This window comes from Sabethes cyaneus, chromosome 1 (genome assembly GCF_943734655.1).
Source record: "Sabethes cyaneus chromosome 1, idSabCyanKW18_F2, whole genome shotgun sequence".
NCBI lineage: Eukaryota > Metazoa > Arthropoda > Insecta > Diptera > Culicidae > Sabethes > Sabethes cyaneus.
The window spans coordinates 105,221,468-105,243,527 of record NC_071353.1 but is presented as its reverse complement, the minus strand read 5'-3'; the positions used below and the strand labels follow the sequence as shown (position 1 = coordinate 105,243,527).

Below are 22,060 nucleotides of genomic sequence, written 5' to 3'. Positions count from 1 at the left end.
CGAAAATGTGACGTCATATCAGCCCCCTGGTTGAAGTCAAGTTGAGTTTGAGTTGATTGTTGACTTTTTAAAATTTCCGCTGTTACCTACTTTAACCCTTTTAACAATTTTAACGGAAAGTGTTCAGTGTTGCCAAAAATGCTATACAGTTTATCACGACAATTCAATCAAAAGGGTCTAAGCAAAAACATTCCATTAACCAGGGGGTTTCCAGGCGTATAGGTGCGTAGTAATCAGAGATTACTTTTGTAATTATTTACACCATTTACACAGAGCACAGATTAACAGCACTGACGAACTGACGTGACATGGGCATTTCATTTTTGACTCACAAGATCTTGCAAGCAAACGACCATCATTTGCTTATATGTACAATCGAACACCCCGTCGGCATCTCTATATCGAGCTGCAGTGAACGTCAGCGACAGCATGTCCTGGACTCAAAATTTGACAGCGGGCCCAAATCAAACTGCTGGTAGTCGAATGAAACGAAGTGATGAAATGCTATTTCATTTTCGCTCACGTTGAGATGTTGGCTGCAAAAGCATGATTGCCTGTCGATGGGGTGCAATCGAGCGATCGCTTATGTCAAACAGCAGAGCAATGTACAAATATACGGGAGACAGATTTATGCAACATTCAGTTAAATTTTCGAAGCTCTTTCATCACCTGTGGCATATCTCATTGACTCTCAGAAGCGAACCATCAAACTGTCAAAATTGACCATGCTCCCGAGCAGGGTTATTTTCGAAAAACCATCAAACTGTCGAATTTTAACCAAAAAGTTAAAAAATTTGCGTAATGGTTCACAGCCTGAGAAAACTCTTCGAATAGTCACAGAGAACAGACTACCAGCACTGACGAACTGACATGACACTTAGAAGAAAATCCTTTAAAAACCATCGTCCTGCACATTTTGCTTGCAGACTAGCACCCTCTGTTAGGCATGTTGCGGAGTAGCTTGCATTTGCAGGGTTTTATGCAGTAGGGTTTTGTACATTTGAATAGTTTTATACTGAAAACACAAAGCAAAACTCGCGCGCCGCGGTGTGGCCATGTTGCGAAACATGCTTTTTTGAAAAATGAGTGATTTTTGATTGGACGATGGAATTGGGTCCTAAAATTTGTGATAAAAAGATGATTTTTTTAGAAGGAACGATAAAGCTTCCCATTATGACTACCAGAGTATAGTTTTTTTCTTTTTTAAAAAGATGCAGAGCATTAAAAATTAAAAAACAAAAATATTGTAATTTATTCTCCCTTGACATTAGAGATCTTCCTTGACATAACGAAAATAACACGTTTCTGGCAACAATGATAACTTTTTGGCAACTCACTGGCAACTGGGACATTAGATCAGTTGATCGTTTTGACAGTTACAGCTTCGCAGTTGTCTCTTGTGCTTGTCTGCGTTTTGCTGGTCGTGAGGAAGTGGAACATCAAATTTGTACTAGTTATCGGATAAAAGTTTTGATTCGGCAATGTATTCCAATCCATCGATTCACGGTGCTAGACTTTGTCCAAATCTAGTTTGCGCTAAGAACGACTAAACGATGTCAAACTGATGGCCAACAGTATAATCTCGGTACAATTGACCCCGCAGAACAGTATGAAAAAAAAAACGCCAGCCGAAACTGACACCGTATAATCAATCAGATTGGTATGTTCTGCTACTCCGACGTGAATCAGAACACGGTCGTGAAAACACGTGAAAACACGGTCGCATCTCGATGGCGGGTGTTGCATCCGAAAACTGACTTTTTGCAACTTTTGACTTTTTGATACACTATCACATGAACGTGAAGGTAAACAAAAAGTTTTCCGTGACATTTCAAGACATACTATGGTTTCTTTTTATAATTCGTGTTGTCTAGACATCGCTTGACACAACCATGCACAACTATAGTTTGTCTATATAAGGTTGCCCAAATGTTTATTTTTTGTTCAAAATTTTACAAAATTAAAAAAAAAAAGGTTTTTAACGGCAATAGCCTAAAAATATAAAATTGAATATCAAAATATGTGTTCCTAACCCTAACCTCATCGATTCAAGCTAAAAATGACATAGGCCTTTAAGACCCAATTATCGCGAGTGTCTCGTCTGTTTGTCCGTGCTACCAAGTAATCGACAAGAAGTGTGTAAAAGGTTTTTATGTAATCTACGAGCAATCCTTCAATAGAGCACCCCTCGAGCAGTAAGTGGCAAACTAATAGCGAATTCATAAATTGACCTGTCTCAGGTCGATTAGCACTCAGTTTTAAACGAAGTGCTGTCAAAGCGTTCATAAATTAACCGAGATTGCATTTCGGTTAAACTGACAGCATTCAGTTTGAAGCGCAGGTTAAAACTGTCTTTACGGTTTTCGGGTCGATCTGTCAAACTGCCCGTATTGTTCATAAATTTCGGGTTCGAGTTCGCACAAACCCAGGTTAATTTATGAATTCGCTATAAATCTTGATGTCGCTGCCATCGCTGCTATGTAACTCCAGCACAAAGAAATATTGATAAAGGTACATGGATATTTTTTATATGTTTGGCAAACTATTTCTGGAGGGTGCTACCGACAGATTTTACACACAAAAAATCGATTACTTCCTTCGGGCCTGTTAATCTGTTCTCTGTGGTTTCAATGTGTCCCACATATCCAGCTTTCCACGAGCGATAATGGCGGCTATTGAGCACAAGTCGGCACAATCTTTTGACATTCACTGTAGGAGCGTCAAGTTCGCCCTGACGGAGTTACTATGGAAACATTCATGATTGTTTGTTGTTCGAGTGTAAAAATGTAAGCATTGTCTAGAGCATTGTTTAATTTTGCAGATCTGCTGAAGAGGAACATAATTGAACGAATAAGAAGTTTGATGGATTGTGGCTTCGCAGTTTTCGCATACTTCAGGGAGAATGTCCGAATACGCAACGGAAAGTTTTTTATCTTTTCGAGACGCTGTTTGAGAGCAAACTTGACAACGGCTCGACCAACATGAAGTTAATGTTTGCGTTAATGTGCAATGTTTCGAATGTTTAATTCGCACGATTGTGAAAAAGTATTCTGAGCCAGTGCTTTCAGCAAATTATGGCCGCAAACCACTATAAAAGTTTGAATTCGTTTAGTTATGTTCCACTTCAGCTAATCTGCAAAATTAAACAATGTTTACATTTTTACACTCGAACAACAAACAATCATGGATGTTTCCATAGTAACTCCGTCGGGGCGAACTCGACGCTCCTGCTATGAATGTCAAAAGATTGTGTCCACTTGGGCCCAATATCCGCCATTATCGCTCGTGGAAAGCTGGATAGCCGCCATTATCGCTCGAGGAAAGCTGGATTGGATGAAAAACACGTAAATTTGGATTATCATTTTTTTGTGTAATAATAGCTTTATAACAGCCCCTCGGTTCAACAACATCAACGCTGGCAACCCATGCACGATGAAAACGGTCCGGCGAAAAAAGCGCATATTCAAAGGAAAGGGACAATAGATCTTAGGTCCAGTATATTACTGGAAGTAGGAAGAAAAGAGATGCAACTACATTTTCTATCGAGCAAGACAATCAGCTAAAGCTTGCATTTTGTGCACGACTAACGACATCATCGCAAGTCAGCGGGCGAAATTGCGTTATTCATAACCGCAACAAAAGTCAAAAGGCAACGAAGAAAAAAGCAGCAGGCGTAGACTGTGGAACGATATTGTAAGAGTGGAGTGACGAAAGCAAAACCGGGGCGTGAAAATTGATTTTTTCTTGGAGCTGTCAATAGCCGCAGAACGGAATATACGGTAAATGATCGCGGCTGTGGATTGCTAGCTTACGCGAACTATTTACTGCGATAGAAATTCAGTTTGCGTGGATAGTGGATTTACCGAAAAAGTATCGCATTACCAAGTGGCCCTGCCGGAGTGTGCGACTGGATAAGGGAAACCTACGGCAAACGAATTTTCACGTGAAGAAGAAAGAAGTGTGCGTATTAGTGCTTGAATGTGAGACTGGGGTCGTGAATTTTATCGATCCATTTGATTAAATAGGAATTTTTCGTTCCTGTTTGCGAGAAAACCATCGAACGGGAACGAAATCCTGGGGGATTTCTAGGAAATACAACGGAAACGTGGAAAACGGTAAAGGAAACGTAAGAAGTAGCGGGAAATAATCGGTTTCCGCAATAGGAGATTTTGGATACGCTTGCTTTTTTTGTTGTTGTGTAAGGTTATTTATTTCTCTCCGGAGGAGGATCGTTCTAGGAAGTTGTGGATTGTTGAAGTTTTAATTTCTGGAAATTGCGATAGAGCCAGCCAAGATGGCCAACAAACCAGTGCAGCTGCTTACGATCGAGCCAGCAAATGAACTCAAATTTGTGGGTAAGTCAAATTAATGAATCGAACAATTTTACCTCATGAGAGGAAATGTTTCTTGATAGAATTCTGCCCTAGGTAAACTCTGGTAAACAATAATAGAGGAAACTATTATATTTTAGTTTTTGTGTACAGACACATAAATAGCGAACCAACAACTGGGATAGTTGCAAACGTGCGCTATAAATTAATTGAATAAGCTGGTAATTGTTTGGAATTGTTAAGTCAGCAAACTGTTTGTCGGCCAAATTCGGTATTAGGTCCAAATAATTATAAAATATGAATGAAAGTTTATGTTATTAGACATGCATTAAACTGGTTACCTTGGATGGTTAATGTTTATTTTTTGCTGGACTCTCATCCATATAGGTAAACATGAATTTACATTGAGTTAGTTTCACCGGTCTGCTGAATTGACTAAAATCCAATTTTGACATAGGCTACACCTTACTGGAAAAATCTGAACATACGAGCGTCGCTAAACATCGATAGGTTTTAAGTGCTAATAACTCAGCAACTGTCTGATCGATTTTCAATATTTTTGCACCTATTGATCTAAAGATTCTACGCATAGATTCGCATGAAAAGAGGATCTTACTTCATTTTATCTTGATAGTAAAAATTGATGATAAGTGAGGAGGTGTAAATTTTCCATACATTTTCTGCCCTACCTCTGCGACACAGACGACCCAAAGATATACCAGCTGGCTACTAAGAGTACTGGTAACGTATATGGTGCTGGCTTTTGGTCGCGGGTTTCGTGCGAAAATATTTATTTAAACAATCAGACTAACATATTCCTATGTCAACCATATAGTCATGTCTTGTATACAGCCCCACTGATTTTTATTGCAAACTGAATCATTTGATGATTACAAGTATTGCTTTACTTGAAGTGTGTGAATCACATGCTTAAAAATTATATTTTCATGAACATCGTACCGTAAAGTGCCCTAGTTCCGTACGGTAATTTTGGGCGCCTAAATCTGTTAACCTGGCTTTTAGTCAGCAATCTCTCAAAACAACATGCACATTTTTGTCAACAAGGTCAACAATGTTTGAAAGCGTGAAAAAATATACTTCCAAACGGTTTTTTGCAAGAGCACGGAATTTGGCGCCGTACGAAATTAGGGCACCTCACGGTACCTATGTGACAAAATGTTAAACATTACAAAAACTGAAATCGCTCCTCTTTCTCATAAAATGCTTCGTTGTTTATCGACACTCTCCAAGTACTTAAGTGGTAATAGGTACCCAATATAAAGTGTGAAAATACAATTTACAACCGAATAGAATGTTCTCGCTCTATATAATACAAGTGAGTATTCCCCGTATTCCCATGAAACAAAATCTTAAATGACACAACCGCCCAGATAGTATCGAAAACATTCGAACTGATATCGTTCATCACAAATCCGATATTGCCCCATTACAGATATTATTGGAGGAGGGAAAGCGAAAATTGATGATTGTTTTCTGTTTAGCCCTATAATACTACTCTCTTTTTTCGCGTATCATTATTGTACCTTAAACTCGCAAAGAGAAGGATGCGAAGGTAAAATTGTGATGTATCTCCTTTTATGTGGGCGACTATGTCACTGTCTCACACAGCACAATGGGGATTGGGTAATGGGTAAGCTTTATTCAGTTTATCGCATATAGAAAAAAAAATCTATTGTAGCATAGCATCGCATCGTAGGATAATCATCAGTACAAATAATTTTTAAGTGCTTGAAGATTGATAGCTATGCTTTTTGTTAATGATAGTATATTTTATAACAGACTTTTATACCGTTATATCAATGTTAATGCCACACACGTAATTCGATCGTTCTTTCGTTCGACTGTCAACAAGTGCACGTCTAGCTCTTGAATCAACTGCGTATGACTAATTGACCTTCTGCTCTGCTGCTTCAGGGTGGCTACATGTTTAGGGTTGAATGTTTGCATATAATGATGCAATTGTATTTATTGAAAGGAAATTTCATGAACTCTGCGCAGCTAAGATAAAGTGCATGAAGAATCATCTAAACTTTTACTATTTTTATTCAGGTCCATTCTGCACAGCCGTTTCATCTTTCATGCGATTAACCAACCCGACTGATCACAATATTTTGTTTAAAATCAAAACTACCGCACCTAAGAAGTACTGCGTGCGCCCAAACTGTGGTCTGCTGGAACCAAAAAATACTGTCGAAATTACCAGTAAGCTATCAACATATTTTCACAGATTCTGAAGTAAAACATAATACGTTGTTTCAGTTATCCTTCAACCATTTATTTTCGATGCGACCGAGAAGAATAAGCACAAGTTTATGGTTCAGTCTATGATTATGCCGGCTGGCGACGTTTCTCCTGAGCAGCTCTGGAAAGACGTCAGCCCAGATGAGCTGATGGATTCGAAATTGCGTTGTGTGTTTGAACTGCCAGTCGATAACCAGAGTACTACGGCGTCGCCACCAGGAACTGGCCCGGCGAGCACGGCCACCGTCACTCAGTCTACAAGCGGTAAGCAATACTGATGCAAATATGTCGTTAGAAATAAATGTCTATTGTATTCTATCGTTTCCGTTTTTTCTCCCATTTATCAGCTACACCGAATAGGAACGAATCAGGACTAGCTTCGATGGAGCCACAACATGCCGGCAACATTAACAACGACGAGGAAAAGCTGTCAGACACCACGCTGGTGCAAGAGTTGAAGAAATTGCGGGAAGCTGAAAGCGCACTGCGTCACGAGAATCTTCTACTGAAGGTATGATAGCATAGCATAGCATAACATAGACAACCGTACACATCATGGGTAACTGATATGATGTACCCGTAAGAACACCATACACCTGGCCATGTCCTTACGATTGTAGAAATGGGTACGTTAGTTGACCACCTACTTTAAGAGGATGCGCAAAAACTCACGCAATCTTCATAGGTGTTCTTGTACCCAGTATATACGATATGAATGAATTATTAAAAATAAAATTGAATGAAACATATATGGGAAAAATAGAACAATCTCACCATCAATCCTTCGAATGAAAAAAAAAAATTGCGTCAGTTTCCATTATCTAATAACCAATATTAATTTTTCCTTACGATATCCATGTGCATTATTTAAGCTTGTTACGGTTAGAGTCTTAATTGTACAATAGGAGGTGCTTGAGCTAAAACGAAACAAATAATTAAAATAACATATTATACTTACCTGCTACCAAGGCCGTGTGGCTCAGCCGTCTGCATCTGGGAACCACGCGGCATCGCACCTCCTAGCTTAGCTACTCAATAGAGTATTACCGGGTATGGCCACGTGGAGGCGCTAGGTAGGAGCTATCTTGGTCGCTTTCTCGTTTGCCTTCGCCATTTCATACCCATCTTCTACTGAAGGTATGATATCGAAAAAACAAGTCTGATAATTCATATGGAATTATTTTAAATTTATTTCAAGCACGACATGATTTGTTCAATTTCTATTCTTTCAAGTGAATTTCGAATGAAGCTGGCAATCAAAATGACTGCGATTTAAAGTCAATCGACATTCATCTGTCTTAACATGCAGATATTTAAATATTTTTACCGAATTTCGATACGTGATCGATAGATAAATTAACCCTCGATCCAACCAATTTGCTATTTACCGATCAAAACCATCAGAACCGGTGAAATATCAGGTTATAATTTTCAACCCTGATCTATTTCACACGAAAAAGCTTCATAGAACTGGTCTTGTTTGTACTTCCTTTAATTGCTTTAAGGGGGGACCCTCCTCTGGAAAACCGAAAAATAATAGATTTTCGTAAATTTTTTTCAGATGCTAGAATTATAGTTATGTGTTGGAGTATTTTGGTTATTAGTTACGGTATATCTGAAGATATATTTTGTATTTTTTGGATACCAGAATAGTGATTATTATGCTGGTGGCATGAATGTTCTCTAGAAAATTGTTCCTTGCTAGCGGTACTTGCCGGGAACCAACGGAGTATCACAGAACGGATTTCACGGATGATTTTGAAGCTTTTGGTCAATACCTAAATTGTTAGGTAGCGGTTTTTGAAAATTCGAAATGGCGGCAATTAGCATTCGCATATGTTGTTGCACACATCGTAAGTGGCTATATAATCACATTATATACCTGGCTACGTCCGAATAACCGCAAGGGAAGTGGGTAGGAATGTTAGTGTAACATCTACTTTAGAAAGTACAGGGAACCCATACTACTTTCATAGATGTTGCAGGAAAATGAAGAATATCGGGTTAGTAGGGCAGGTAAACAGTAAGGATCTTTTGTATTTGGTGATAAATTATATTAGAAAATATTATAAAATATTCATATATTCACATTTACTCCACATCTCACACAGATGAAGTCGAATTAAAATCGACACTACCGACCAATCAAATACCGGCCGAACCGCCATGGTCAATAATAAAGTTAGTTGAAAAATAACAGCTCGAGCTCTCCTTTCGAACTCGTAATCAATTTGAATGTAAACGAGTTCTGAACGAGATGTAGTGTAAATGTGAGTTGGATACCTGCTCGTCATTGTGTTGGCGAGAGCGAAACGAGGACAAGCGTGTGACAATGAAAAACTACACATTAACCATTCGGGTTATCCGACTTTCCCCCATCCTCGTATCTCTCTCGCCATGACGAGTCTGTGTAGAATCCTCTCCCTTCCAATCGTTGATCTTCGACTATCGATGCGCTCTTCTCTGAAATCCAAAATCCAGAACACGACACACACTCCTCCTTAAAATCTATTTTCATTGGCACCCTACTGATAGCAGCGGCACTATCAGCTTTATCGCCACCAAATTCCATACTGGAAGGCAGGCCTGACACTTTTCGTTGTTCGTTAACAAAATTCCAGAACATCTTGGGATCTGACTTGTTACCGTTCGTCGGTAACTTTATTTTGTGTGGCAATGTAGGGCCCAAATTATGTCCAGATAGCTTAATTAGTATTGCAAACGCGGGATGGTGAATACGGCACGTTCGGCATTTTGACATGTAGAGGGCGCGGTGGTGAGCCATTCCACTGAACTGTTGAATCGAGCCAGGAAGTCGGCTGTGTGGAGAGTTTCACCGAACGATCTCGAGCTGGCGAACCGAGGCGCAGCTCGAGAGTGCTGATCGAGTAGCGATAGCGGACAGATCGCTGGCCATCTTGTGAAACGAGTAGTTATTCGCACGAGCGGCTATAGTTGTCCTACGGCGAGCCGAAAGCCAGCCAATGGACGAAAAGAAAAGGGCGATCCTCCATTGCGAATAGCCAGTCAGTACGAGGTCCCGAAAAACGTCATTCCGTCATCATTTACCGATGTTCCCCCGGCATTAAGAAAATTCGAAATGGCGGCAATTCTTCCAAAAGGTGTTTTTTCATCAAAAATCGCCAATTAAGAGCTCATAAAAAATTGAAAAATTGCGATATCAAAAAACGGCTACGTAGCAATTTAGATAGGGTAGTTGATCCAATAGTTGTGGTAGTACCAATAGTTGCGCTACTACTCATTATTAATGCATATTTTTGTCACCGTAGCATTTTAGATAAAGCATTTTAGATAATTACATTCATTATATAAAACAGGTTTTTAGAAGTATTGGTAGTTAGACTACACCATTTAAAATTAAAGCATTATTTGCTAAAATGCCAATTTTCCAAAATCTAACGCGCATTTGGAGCGCACAACTATAGGCGCTCATCTATAGTTTTGCTACGATGTTTTTTCACTTAGCAACCTAGCAATGTATATGGAATAGCACAATTAAAGAAACATCAAACTTAATTAAGGAAACAGCGCAACTGTTGGTACCATATAATTGAATCGGATAATTCATTTTTTCTTTGTAAAGCTTCTCGTACAACGAAAGCAATTGTCTTGCCTTATGACAAATACCTTGTATTTGATAAATTTATATCCCACAAACATTAATTGAAGCATATACCTCAATAAACAAGCAAAATAAAGTTATATTGTGCTTAGTGGCGCAACTAATGGATCATCTACCCTAATTCATTTTTACATGCTGAAAAATAATTTCTACCGAATCGGTCCACTAGATTCAGAGATACACGTACCGCCAGCTGAAAAACATGGTTCCGAGAAAAACGCGTTTAAAGTTTCGTACAGCAATGCACTTTCCTTGAAGGGTCTCCTACGAAAGGCTGAAAATCGAAAGGCTGAAATCTCGAAAGGCTGAAAACCGAAAGGCTGAAATTTCAAAAGGCTGAAAGCTACGAAAGGCTGAAAATCAAAAGGCTGAAATATCATAAGGCTGAAAAATATATAAGACTTCGTCTATAAGGTTTGCCAGGGGAAAGCAAAGCAAACAGAACTGTTTTATTCATACGGGCGAGTATGTCATAAAACTTTCGCGGCTTTCTGCCTGCCCAAGTGTTCGTTATATGCTGTCCTTACTCGCTGCCGCTCGTTCGGACTCAACTAAGGGATAACCCCTACTAGTCAGTAAACCTAGGAAAATGCTTGCACCTAAATAGAGGTGGTTTCTGCGGGGGGGCTGCCCCCCCGCAGTGGCCGGCGCTTCCGACGGCGGGTCGCCGGCGAACACTCGCGGCCTGCGGCCGTCTCGTCCTGAATCATCTAGGAATGTGTTTGGCACATAAACATGGGAACATTGAAACGAGATGAAAAGCATGCAATGCCTTCTCAGTGCACAGGTTAAGCTTAAATGATACCAAATATACTATATTAACAATATAGTTCACTCCTCTATAATCCTGAAGACACGACTACTAGCGCCATTGCGGCATAAAAGGTTACCAAAGTACACCGTAAATTGAACACGTCTATCGGAAACAACTCAACTTTCAGTATAGAGTTTAGCCATTTCTAGATAGAATTAACAAAAGGGCGAATGTCACAAATGTAACCCAAACGGATGAGTTATTTTCTGCTGGACCAGTATAAGAAAATCAGCTCTCGCTCGGTTTGTTAACGTTTGCCACATTCTCTGGTTTGCTGGTTCTATCTTCAATTCAATTTAATTCAATTCTCCATCATCCCTTTTACACTCATGGAGTTGCGCATATGAAGATAGAATCAATAAAAGGGCGAATGCCGCAAGCGTAAAAAACCATTTGAGAGTTGATTTTGCTAGGCTCGTCCAGCAAAAAATAACTCACGCGTTTTGTTTACATCTGCGGCATTCGCCTTTTTGTTAACTCTATTGAGATATGGGAGTGTAAATGAAGAATTATTGTCAAAAATCTTTCTGTTCCTCACACTCTTTAATGATTTCCTGACCTTGCTTGTTTTGAAGACTAAACATTTACTGGTGGCAGCACCTTATTTTCGTAGCGGCGTATTAAGTGAAAATTGACTAGACGGTTTAAAATAAAAACGTTGCTACAATTTAAACATTTGGTTGGATCGCTAAAACCAAGACTTTTGTCAATTTTTCATGTAACAAACTAATCCGGTTAGTTTTCTTATTGTTCATATGCTAAATTTGTGAAACGGGTCGTATATACATATTAAATGAAACTCCCTCCACTGTTTTCTTTTTCCGAATTAATTCTATCAAAAGGTAAACTATTTCGATTTCCAGTTATGTTATAATAAAATACCATTAGGCAAACGGATACGTGGGCAAGGTTTTGTCGCAAACCGTCAATCAGCAAAAGTAGTCTGATTTGTTCCCTACATTTCATGAATCCAATTTTTTTCATTCCTGATAACAAACGTCAAGGGTTAATACAACAGAGCATGAATGAAAAATTATGACAATTATAAATTAATTGTTTTTAGTTGATTCCTGCACGCTACTGAAATGTCAAAAATGTTGTTCAACTATTACGTACACGTCCGACATTATGGTTCGTAAAAACCTGGATAGTTTCTAGTATTCACAATTAATTTTTATATCTAATGTTACAATTTAGAAGAATGACGTCATAGGGTTAGAGATAGCATATTCAATCTACCGCACCTTTTACTTATGCATTGGTTGCACGCTTAAAAATGTTTGTTACAAAAAGCTTTTAGTCACCTTTTTGTCCGCAAGAGGGTGTTACTTTTGCGTCTTTTCGGATATATATGAGATTTTGCGAAGTGAACTATATTGTTAATATAGTATATTTGATGATACGCTTTCCCCGTTGGACACTATAAAATGCAGTGTAATTATTTTTCATAATTTATAAAAAATTATCAAAAATTACGTAAGTTTTCTTCGATTTAAGTTAAAATTGTGAAAAATTCTGAAATTTCTGCCTTTAGCATTACATACACATTGTTTATTCAAAGTTTCAGCCATTCGTTATTCAGCCTTTCGAACATTCAGCCTTATGAGATTTCAGCCTTTTGTCCATTCAGCCTTATGTAGGCGTTACTTAATTTTCAGCCTTTCGAATTTCAGCCTTTCGTGTTTCAGCCTTATGATTTTCAGCCTTATGTTGCTAACCCTTTCTGAAGGTATAAGCATCTCGAAAATGCAAAAAAATAAAATTCGATTTTTCCGACTTTCCAAAGTAGGGTCCCCCCTTAATGGAGTGTAGTGTACACTATACATAATAAAATACTTACCTATTTCCAGCTTAGTATATTTATTTCATGCAATAAATCACAACTCATTTCACATTGGATAAATCAACTGTTCGAAAATATTTTTTAAAAAAAGATTATCAGTAAAATAATCAGTCAGTCTAACAATAGATGTATATCACGTACATTCTTCTTCTTTTTCTTCTTAGGTGGCTTGCCGTTCTAAGACAAAGGCTGTTGAACAAAGTTTCTTCATGTAACTCGGTTGAGGGTTACCGCTCTCCAATTCCTCGGAAACCGAGTACTCTACGCCAGATCTCGCTCCACCTGGTCTAGCCTAATTGCTCGCTGCGCTCCTGGTCGTCTTGTTCCTACCGGATGTGAGGCGAACACCATCTTCTGGATACTGGGTTCGCCATAGAGCTGTGCGAGTTCATGGTTCACCCTCCGCCTCCATACTCCGTTCTCCTTTACGCCGCCGAAGATCGTTCTTAGCACTCGTCGTTCGAAAACTCCGAGTACTCGCAGGTCCTCCTCGAGCATTTCATGCCCATAGAGAACAACCGGTCTAATAAGCGTCTTGAACAGGGCGCACTTTGTACGGGGACTTAGTCTGCTCGACCACAATTGCTTGTGGAGCCCATAGTAAGCACGATTTCCGCTGATAATACGCGTCCGAATCTTACGGCTGGTATCATTGTCCGCCGTTACCAGTCAAGGTAGACAGATTCTCATCGCCTCTCATCGCCGACGATCAATATACAACTGCCCAAGCGGTGTCGTTCGGCCTCAGTTCCGCTGGCCAGCATATACTTTGTTTTAGACGTATTTACCTTTAACCCAATCTTTTCTGCTTCGCGCTTTAGTCTGGTGTACTGTTCAGGCACCGCCACAGATGTTCTGCCGATAATATCTATGTCATCGGCAAAGCAGACGAATTGACTAGATTAGTTGAATATCGTGCCCGCGTTATTAGACCGTTGATATCCGCTCGGTTCATAACACCTTGTAGCGCAATGTTGAACAGCAGGCATGAATGGCCATCACCTTGACGAAGCCCTCTGTGTGATTCGAATGAACTTGACAATCCACCCGAAATCCGAACACAGCACTGTGTACCATCCATCGTAGATTTAATCAGTTTGATGAGCTTCCTGGAGAAGCTGTTCTCGTCCATGATTTTCCATAGCTCTTTCCGGTCGATGGTATCATATGCGGCTATGAAGTCAACGAATAAATGATGCGTGGGAACTCTGCATTCACGGCCCTTTTGGAGGATCTGCCGCAGTGTAAATATTTGATCCGTTGTAGACCGACCTTCGACGAAGCCGGCTTGATAGGTTCTGACAAATCTATTCGCAATTGGTGATAGTCGGAGGAAAATGATTTGGGACAACACTTTATACGCGGCATTGAGAATGGTGATCGCTCGATAGTTCTCACAGTCCAACTTGTCGCCCTTTTTATAGATCGGGCAGACAACCTTATCTTTCCACTCCTCCGGTTGCTGTTCCGTATTCCAAATTCTAACAATTAGCCGGTGCATACAAACGGCCAGCTTTTCTGGTCTCATTTTAATAAGCTCCGCTCCGATGCCATCTTTTCCAGCTGACTTGTTGTTCTTTAGCTGCATGATGGCCTCCTTAACTCATTGGGGATGACACTCCGTTTGTTGCACCGTCGAAATCGCTTTCCCAGCCGCCATTTTTCTCCGGCTGGGCGCCATTCAGGTCAGGTGTTCGTCGAAGTGTTGCTTTCACCTATCGGTCACCTCACGATCGTCCGTCAGAGTACTGCCAGTCTTATTCCGACAAATTTAGGCTCGCGGCACAAAACCTTTGAAGGATCCGTTCAGTTTCTGGTAGAACTTTCGCGTTTCCTGAGAACGATGCAACCGCTCCAACTCTGCATATTCCTGTTCTTCCAAGTAGTGCTTTTTCTCCCGAAAGATTTGGTTTCGCTGCATCTTCTTCTGTTTGTGTCTTTCCATGTTCTGACGTGTAGGCACTGCACATCTTGGCCACCCGCGCAGCATTCTCCACATCCATCACCCTCCTACATTCATCGTCAAACCAATCGTTCCGCTGATTCTGGGCCACATGTTCGATAGAGCTCTCCGCTACACTGTTGATGGCTGTTTTGATAGTGTTCGAACAGTCCTCGAGAGGGGCTTCCTCCAGCTCGTCCTCTTCCGGCAGCGCAGCTTCGAGTGAATGCACGCAGTTTGCGGCGACATCTGGCTGCTTCAGCCGCGAGAGATCTAACCGGGGCTGGCGTCGGTACCGAATGTTCACAATGGAGAGTCTTGGGCGCATCTTAACCATCACTAGGTAGTGGTCCGAGTCAACGTTAGCGCTTCGATAGGATCTGACGTCGATAATGTCTGAGAAGTGCCGACTGTCGATCAAAACGTGGTCGATCTGTGATTCTGTCTAATTTGGTGACCTCCAGGTGTACTTGTGATGGATTCTGTACTGGAAAAAGATACTACGTACGACCATGTTCTTGGAGGCGGCAAAGTCGATAAGTCATAGGCCCATTACATTCATCAGAAAAATTATCTGAGCATTGCCACCAGGGAGAACTTGGCCAAATACCGACGAGCTAGGAACCAGTTGACCACGATTCCGAGTAGGAAAAAGCGTCAAAAGGAGGACAGAGAACGTGAAGAACTAGAACAAGTGTTTCGAGCTAATGACACGCGCAAGTTTTACGAGAAGGTGAGCCAATCCCGTAAGGGCTACACACCGAAACCTGGCATGTGTAGGGGCGAGGAAGGGAATCAGTTGAAGCCGTTCTTCAATGATCACCTCAATGGCGAAGTGCATGCATATGGAGGCGAAGTGGAAGTTAACCTAGGACAGGGGAGTGCCCATGGAATGTCTCAGTACCTGATCTCCAAAAAGTCAAACGAGAACTTGGGTTGCTGAAGATCAACAAACTCGCTGCTAAGGACCGCCAACCAGCAAGGCTTTATAAACATGGCCGAGAAACACTGGCAACGACTGGGTAATATCCAAGATTTGGGAGGAGGAGAAGCTACCGGAGGAATGGATGGAAGGAGTGGTTTGTCCCATCTACAAAAAGAGCGATTGTCACGACTGCTGCGTGTTGTCAACGTTGGCACAACTTTTCATAGGGAATTATTAGGCGCGCTTCATGGGAGCTCGCGCCGCTATGGACCAAATTTTCGCCATCCAATAGATCTTGCAGTAATGTCGAGAGCACAACGAGCCCATGCATCACATCTTTATTGATTTTAAAGCAGCATACGATACAGTCGATTGAGACCTATGGCAGATAATGCTTGAATACGGGTTTCTGGATAAACTAACGCAATGTGTTGTGACTTTGATATCATAGCCAGAAACTTTGTGACTTCGGAGGCAATCTACGCCAGACTGAATGCGGAGTCTAGGAGGATTGGGATACATGAAAGGAAGAGGCATAAAAAAACAAACACGCCCCTCCCACGAACGGTTACCGTTGACGGCAAATAACTATTAATTCGTGTATTTGAGACCGCTGGTGACTGCGGACAACAACACTAGTAAGGAGGTCCAGCGGCGCACTTAAGCAGGAAATCGAATCTACTTACCCCACCATACGGTTCCGTCCTTCAGCCAGCCTTTCCTTGACTTCCCACTATTCTGTAAAAATGTATCACTCCCGGGAACTATGCGGATCGGATTTGTTCAAAGTATTCAACACTGTCCGAAATCTTATACCAGAATCATGTCTGAGAATATTATTTCCGTTTGAACTTTACCATATTCTGTTATCATGCATTCAAACCAGTTTTACAAAACCAACCGAGCCTTTGTCATTCATGACATTTTATTTAAACGACCCAATCACTAACTACGTGTTAACAAACTTCCATTACAGGAACGACTTCTACGAATGCGGTTAGAAGTGGATAACGTCAAAGAGCGAGAGCCACAGTCTGTATCGTCAGGCTCGAGCGGCATCGCCTCGTCCCTATCAGCCGGCAGTGTTTCGTCCGGTGCGGCGGCTGCTGCCCAATACCAGAACCCTTATAGTCCGCCCCAACTGGCCGCCCAGCAGCAGATTCCCATCATTTACGTGGCCGCGGCAATCGCAATGGCTATATTTGGGCTGATTCTCGGTAAGTTTGTACTCTGAACGCTGAATGTAAACAACCGCAGCGGCTTCAGTAGCAGCAAGGGCAATGATAATAAGCTAAACTAAAACAAAAACCAAGTTTATTAAATTACTATTCAGAAGAATAATCGGGGGCAGTTACGTACGTCAAGATTCAAAAGCAAAATGTAATGGGGAAATTGTTACGGAAAAGGTAAGCATTATGCTATCAATAAAAGCAGTTATAAATGAGAAAACTAGCAGTAAACTAATAAAACTACACATAATTAAAAAAAAAGAAACTATAGAAGAAAAATGAGGATCAATGTCAAAGCGTACGTTTACACACGGTTGCAGTTTAGGTTAGAGTGAAAAGCTTCAGCGTGAGAGCATTAATGAAAAAGCAAAATTGAAATCATTTATGAGAAGAACTGCTGTGTTTAATAATCAAACAATATAGTCTGCTGGTGGCAGGTTCCATAAGAAAATGTATTTATCCTAAATAATACCAAGTAACAATTCAACAACTAAAAAATGTCGGCAGAAAGAAAGTTACAGGAAATGAACAATTAGTTAACCATCGTCTCGTTGTTGATTTCAGCAATGGAATTAAAGTCTAGTTTGATTTCGGTTAAATCTGAATACACCCATACACAAACAAATTATTCAAAATGAAACGATATTCTCGCTTAGAGGTAGCATAAATTAGTTGAGCAAACAATACAAAGTTCATCCCACGGTACCAGGGTTTCGATACGCCGTGCGGTAAACCCAAGCGCTGCCTCCGTGATCCCGAGGAACAGGACATGCGTGGAAACGGAACAGGTCGAAGGTTTTTCTTTGTCAGAATGTAAAACAAAAAAAACGCTAGCAATTAAGAATAATAGCCTATTAATATGAGAAAAGCATGTTTGTTACGTTATAGTTTGATGAGCCCCTTACCAGAAATGAATTACCTTGCTAGCATATAAAACCGGAAACTCGATCTTTGCACCAAACGACTCGTCAAACAGTACTAGGTACCTTCACGATGTAACAACTACAGCCCTAACGTTTCTGGCGCCGATGGAAAGCTAGCTTATTTTGGTATAATTCGTAGCACCGGCTCGGGTGCGTAAAATTAGCACTAACTAGTACGTAAAAATGTTAGGTGTATACTATCGAAGAGAGCGGTACCTTCTGGAGTGGAAATTTGGCAAATTGAAAATCTTTAGTTACATGACTAAAGAAGAAATATTGCAACCGGACAAATATAGAACATGAATATAACCATTTATTATTAACAAACAAAAAAAACCATTACAGCGCTGCTTGATACTACTAAACACCCACACAGACACATTTACATTTAGATAAAATCGGAAATGGGACAGGAATATGCTAACAGGCGATCCTTAGAATAAAAGAACAATCGCAGTCACATGCCGCAACATACACTTGAAACAGCAAAACTACATGCGATTGAACACTTTAGTAGAATTGAATTCTAAACAAAACAACAGAAGAATGCACTCTTATATCGTATTACATTGTGGCAACTTGTGAAGGAGAAAAAGGTCAACCATTTCCACCAGTGTTAATAATTAACGTCATATGTTTCATTTAATCGGTGTTGCTGCCGTTTATATAAGAGAGTCTAGGACATGAATGCGCTCTTAGTTGCTTACAAGCATAAATTAAAAGCAAAACAGAAAAATCAATCTTGACCCATAAGCAACGGTTCACTCAAGTAGAATTTTAACAAAAGCAAGACATTGTATGCGTTCTGTTGTAGATTTCGTTATTTCTTTTTTTTTCTTTTCATGTAAGTCCTACCGTTAGTTTGTGTTTTGTTTACTGCGCATTGAAGCCTTGGTCGTGGTTATTTTGTTTTCTTTTTATCAACGAATGAAAATGTTTCCAACTTATCAGGTAGTTTTTTCTTGCTCTTTTGCTAGCGTTCAAAAACTATTCGAGAAATAAATAATGGAATAATGTATAGCAGTGTATTTTCCATTAGTTTTTCGAAATGCTCCCAAAGATCATATTATATATATTCATTGAAAACCTTCGTCACATTTTATTAAAAAGTTATTAAACCAGATTATTAGTTTAATATTAGAACACAGAGTATAGACAGCTTAGTGGTTTAATTAATTAAACAACACACTCGACTACAGATTGAGAGCTGTGACCTCTCTCACCTTCGCTAAGTTTATATTTTTGGCCAAGAACTTTTCAGTTTTTCTAAATCTACATTTTTCACATTAAGCATTTATTCTTCCCCAACATTAAAAAGTGTCACCATGGCAAATATGGAGATATTTTCAACCAAACTCAAATTTTTGGAAGGGTTATGTCTGCTTGTCTATGGTTCTACTTCGTTTGTTCATTTAATCAGTTCCAGACCGTGGTTTCCTCTGCTGTACGAAGAAATCGTCTCAATTCCACTCGGTCCATGGCCGCAATTCGTCAGTCAGGGTCCGCAGGTCGCCTTCCACTTGATCGATCCATCTTGCTCGCTGCGCGCCCCGCCTTCTCGTTCAAGTCGGATTGTTATTGAGAACTTTTAACCGGGCTGTCGTCCGACATCCTCACGACGTGCCCAGCCCATCGCAGGCGACCAATTCATGGTTCGTTCGCCTCCTCCACGATCCGTCTTCCATCTGCACTCCGCCGTAGATGGTGCGCAACACCTTCCGTTCGAAAACACTAAGGGCGCGTTGGTCCTCCACGAGCATGGTCCATGCCTCATGGCCGTAAAAGACTACCGGGCTAATCAGCGTCTTGTAGATTGTTAACTTCGTGCGGTGGCGAACTTTGTTCGATCGCAGCGTCCTGCGGAGTCCAAAGTAGGCACGATTTCCTGCCATAATGCGTCTTTGTATTTCTCTGCTGGTGTCGTTGTCTGCGGTAACTAGTGAGCCCAGATACACGAACTCTTCTACCACCTCGATTTCATCACCGTCTAAATGAATCTAGGGAGGGAGGTCAGCAAGCATTCACTTCTCTAGAACCTCTTCTTTCATGTATTTTGTTTTCGATACATTAATGACAAGTCCAATCCCTTCATTGGTTTCAGCTTTCAGTCCGATGTACGTTGGTTTTACAAAGAATATCAATAAATTAGAAATTTAAAATCTCTAATCAATAAAAAAAATAAATAAATACATTAGAAGGTAAATAATACTTATAACATTCATAACAAAAAAATATTTTTCTCAGAAACACTCACCCTTTTAAACTTAGAATTTCGTGGTGATTAGTGGACTTTACTTACTAACTTTACCTAATACAGCTCCAGCTCGGTACCAGCACCATTTGCACTCCAACGTTCTTTGTCATGTATACTTCATTTTGGCGGTGTTAATCCTAATCTCGCTGCTTCCCCCCTAAGGCCTAACGACTCTTCTACTGCTCTACACTGATTACAATACTATCGCCGCAATCCGCAAAACCAAGAAACATGTGAGATTTCGTGATGAAAGCCCCATTCGTTTCCTCTTCGTATTGCACCTTCCAAGGCAATGTTGAATAGCAGGTCAGAGAGTGCATCCCTTTGCTTCAGTCCATCTAACGGTACAAAAGTGGCTGAGGTATCACCCGCTATTCATGGAAAACCATGTTCTTGCAACATCTGCCACAGCTTATTTTGTTTAACTAAATCGTACGTCGCCTTAAGGTTCACAAACAGATGATGAGTCTGCAAGTTGTACTCCCAGAACTTGTTTAGTAACTAACGCAGGCTAAACATCTGATCCGTCAATGAGTGACCCTCACGACAACTAAGGCAAATGAGGCCATCCTACTACTGACATTTGTTGTTCCTCCCAGATCCAGACAATGACCCGGTGGATTACTTCGTTTAGCCGCTCGCTCTCTACTTTTAGAAGTTCAGCCGGGATACCGTCCTTCTCAGCAACACTATGATCATTGATCATGATCCATTTGGACTCCGCATAAACTTTATTGGAAGCTTCAAAAGGACGAGTGTGGAAGAGGTTCAAACAATGGATCATTGGAAAAGCTAAAAAATTTCACAGATGGCTCCTGCATAGACATGTTCTGTTAAACACACTCGACGAACGTCTATGACCGACTGTCAAACTGCCTTGCAATCTGATTGGTCCACCTAAAAAGACCGTTTCAGATTAACCGTTATCAACCGTCAACAACAACGGAACGGCAAGAAATTATGACATGTAATCTGTATCAGCCTTAAAGTTTACTCTAAATATGCCACGTGGGGCTTTCGTGTCCATCCAGCGGTAAGCATGAGCAAAAGCTACCAAACAATGATCCATTGGCCTTGCGTAGTTTGCCTTGGCACAAACTAGAACATTTTCCCTTTTATCCCGATCGCTACTGCTTGCTTGATCTAGATAATTAGGACGTTGGAGCAAAATTCAACAGGCTTTGTTTACGGTAAACTATTACATGGTTGTTCACCGCAATTACTTTCGTTAGTAAATTTCCGTGCAGTACAAAGATCTTTGTGACTATTCCCACCAATAATTCTACCAATTCGGACTAGTCAATTGTTGTGCATATGCTGTTCTTTCTCGCTGCCGCTAGTTCGGACTTAACTAAAGGATAACCCCTACTAAATTAGTAAGCCTAGGAAAATGCCCACACCTAAATAGAGCTGGTTTCTTAGGGGGACGCGACGACCGCAGGCCGCGAGTGTTTGCCACCGACCCGCCGTCAGAAGCGCCGGCCACTGCGGGGGGCAGCCCCCCCCCCCCCCCCCCCCAATTTTGGAGTAAATTTTACGCTTCAGGTTTGCCCAGAAATTCTCGATGGGACGCAGCCGGGGGACGGTATGGTATTTGTAGATGAACGACCTCCAGGCACTGGCACCGACCGGCAGGCACTTCGTACTATAAATTTCTCCGTTAACGGCCAGTCCGAAGCGAAAGAAGAGCGGCTTTGACATCCTCTTCTTTCTGATTGTCAGCCACAGAAGCACCTTCTTGAGGAACTTGATGTGTGAAATGAATTTCATCTCGGAGCTTACTTCCTTCCTGGGGGAAGTAAAATACGAAGTGCCCTGCCAGTCGTTACCATCCAGGGTGTGATAGGTCTCGTCGTCCATCATCACCGCCACGTCACTATTCGCCGGGAAAATC

The 22,060-nt window shown here is 40.9% G+C and overlaps 1 protein-coding gene across 1 annotated transcript; it reads left to right on the top strand.

Annotated features, from left to right (window-relative positions):
• The first annotated feature begins 3,591 nt into the window (after positions 1-3,591).
• On the top strand, positions 3,592-18,924 carry LOC128741099 (vesicle-associated membrane protein/synaptobrevin-binding protein). The gene is made up of 5 exons (XM_053836716.1): positions 3,592-4,355; positions 6,402-6,554; positions 6,612-6,857; positions 6,941-7,104; positions 16,737-18,924. Exons 1-5 carry the CDS (start codon positions 4,295-4,297, stop codon positions 16,992-16,994), a joined length of 882 nt encoding a protein of 293 aa, XP_053692691.1. The 5' UTR covers positions 3,592-4,294; the 3' UTR covers positions 16,995-18,924.
• The last annotated feature ends 3,136 nt before the right edge of the window (positions 18,925-22,060 follow it).

Coding starts and splice junctions, on each gene's coding strand:
- LOC128741099 (XM_053836716.1), top strand. CDS start 4,295: ATGGCCAACAAACCAGTGCAGCTGCTTACGATCGAGCCAGCAAATGAA. Junction 6,858..6,940: donor CGTCACTCAGTCTACAAGCG/GTAAGCAATACT, acceptor CCCATTTATCAG/CTACACCGAATAGGAACGAA. Junction 7,105..16,736: donor ACGAGAATCTTCTACTGAAG/GTATGATAGCAT, acceptor CTTCCATTACAG/GAACGACTTCTACGAATGCG.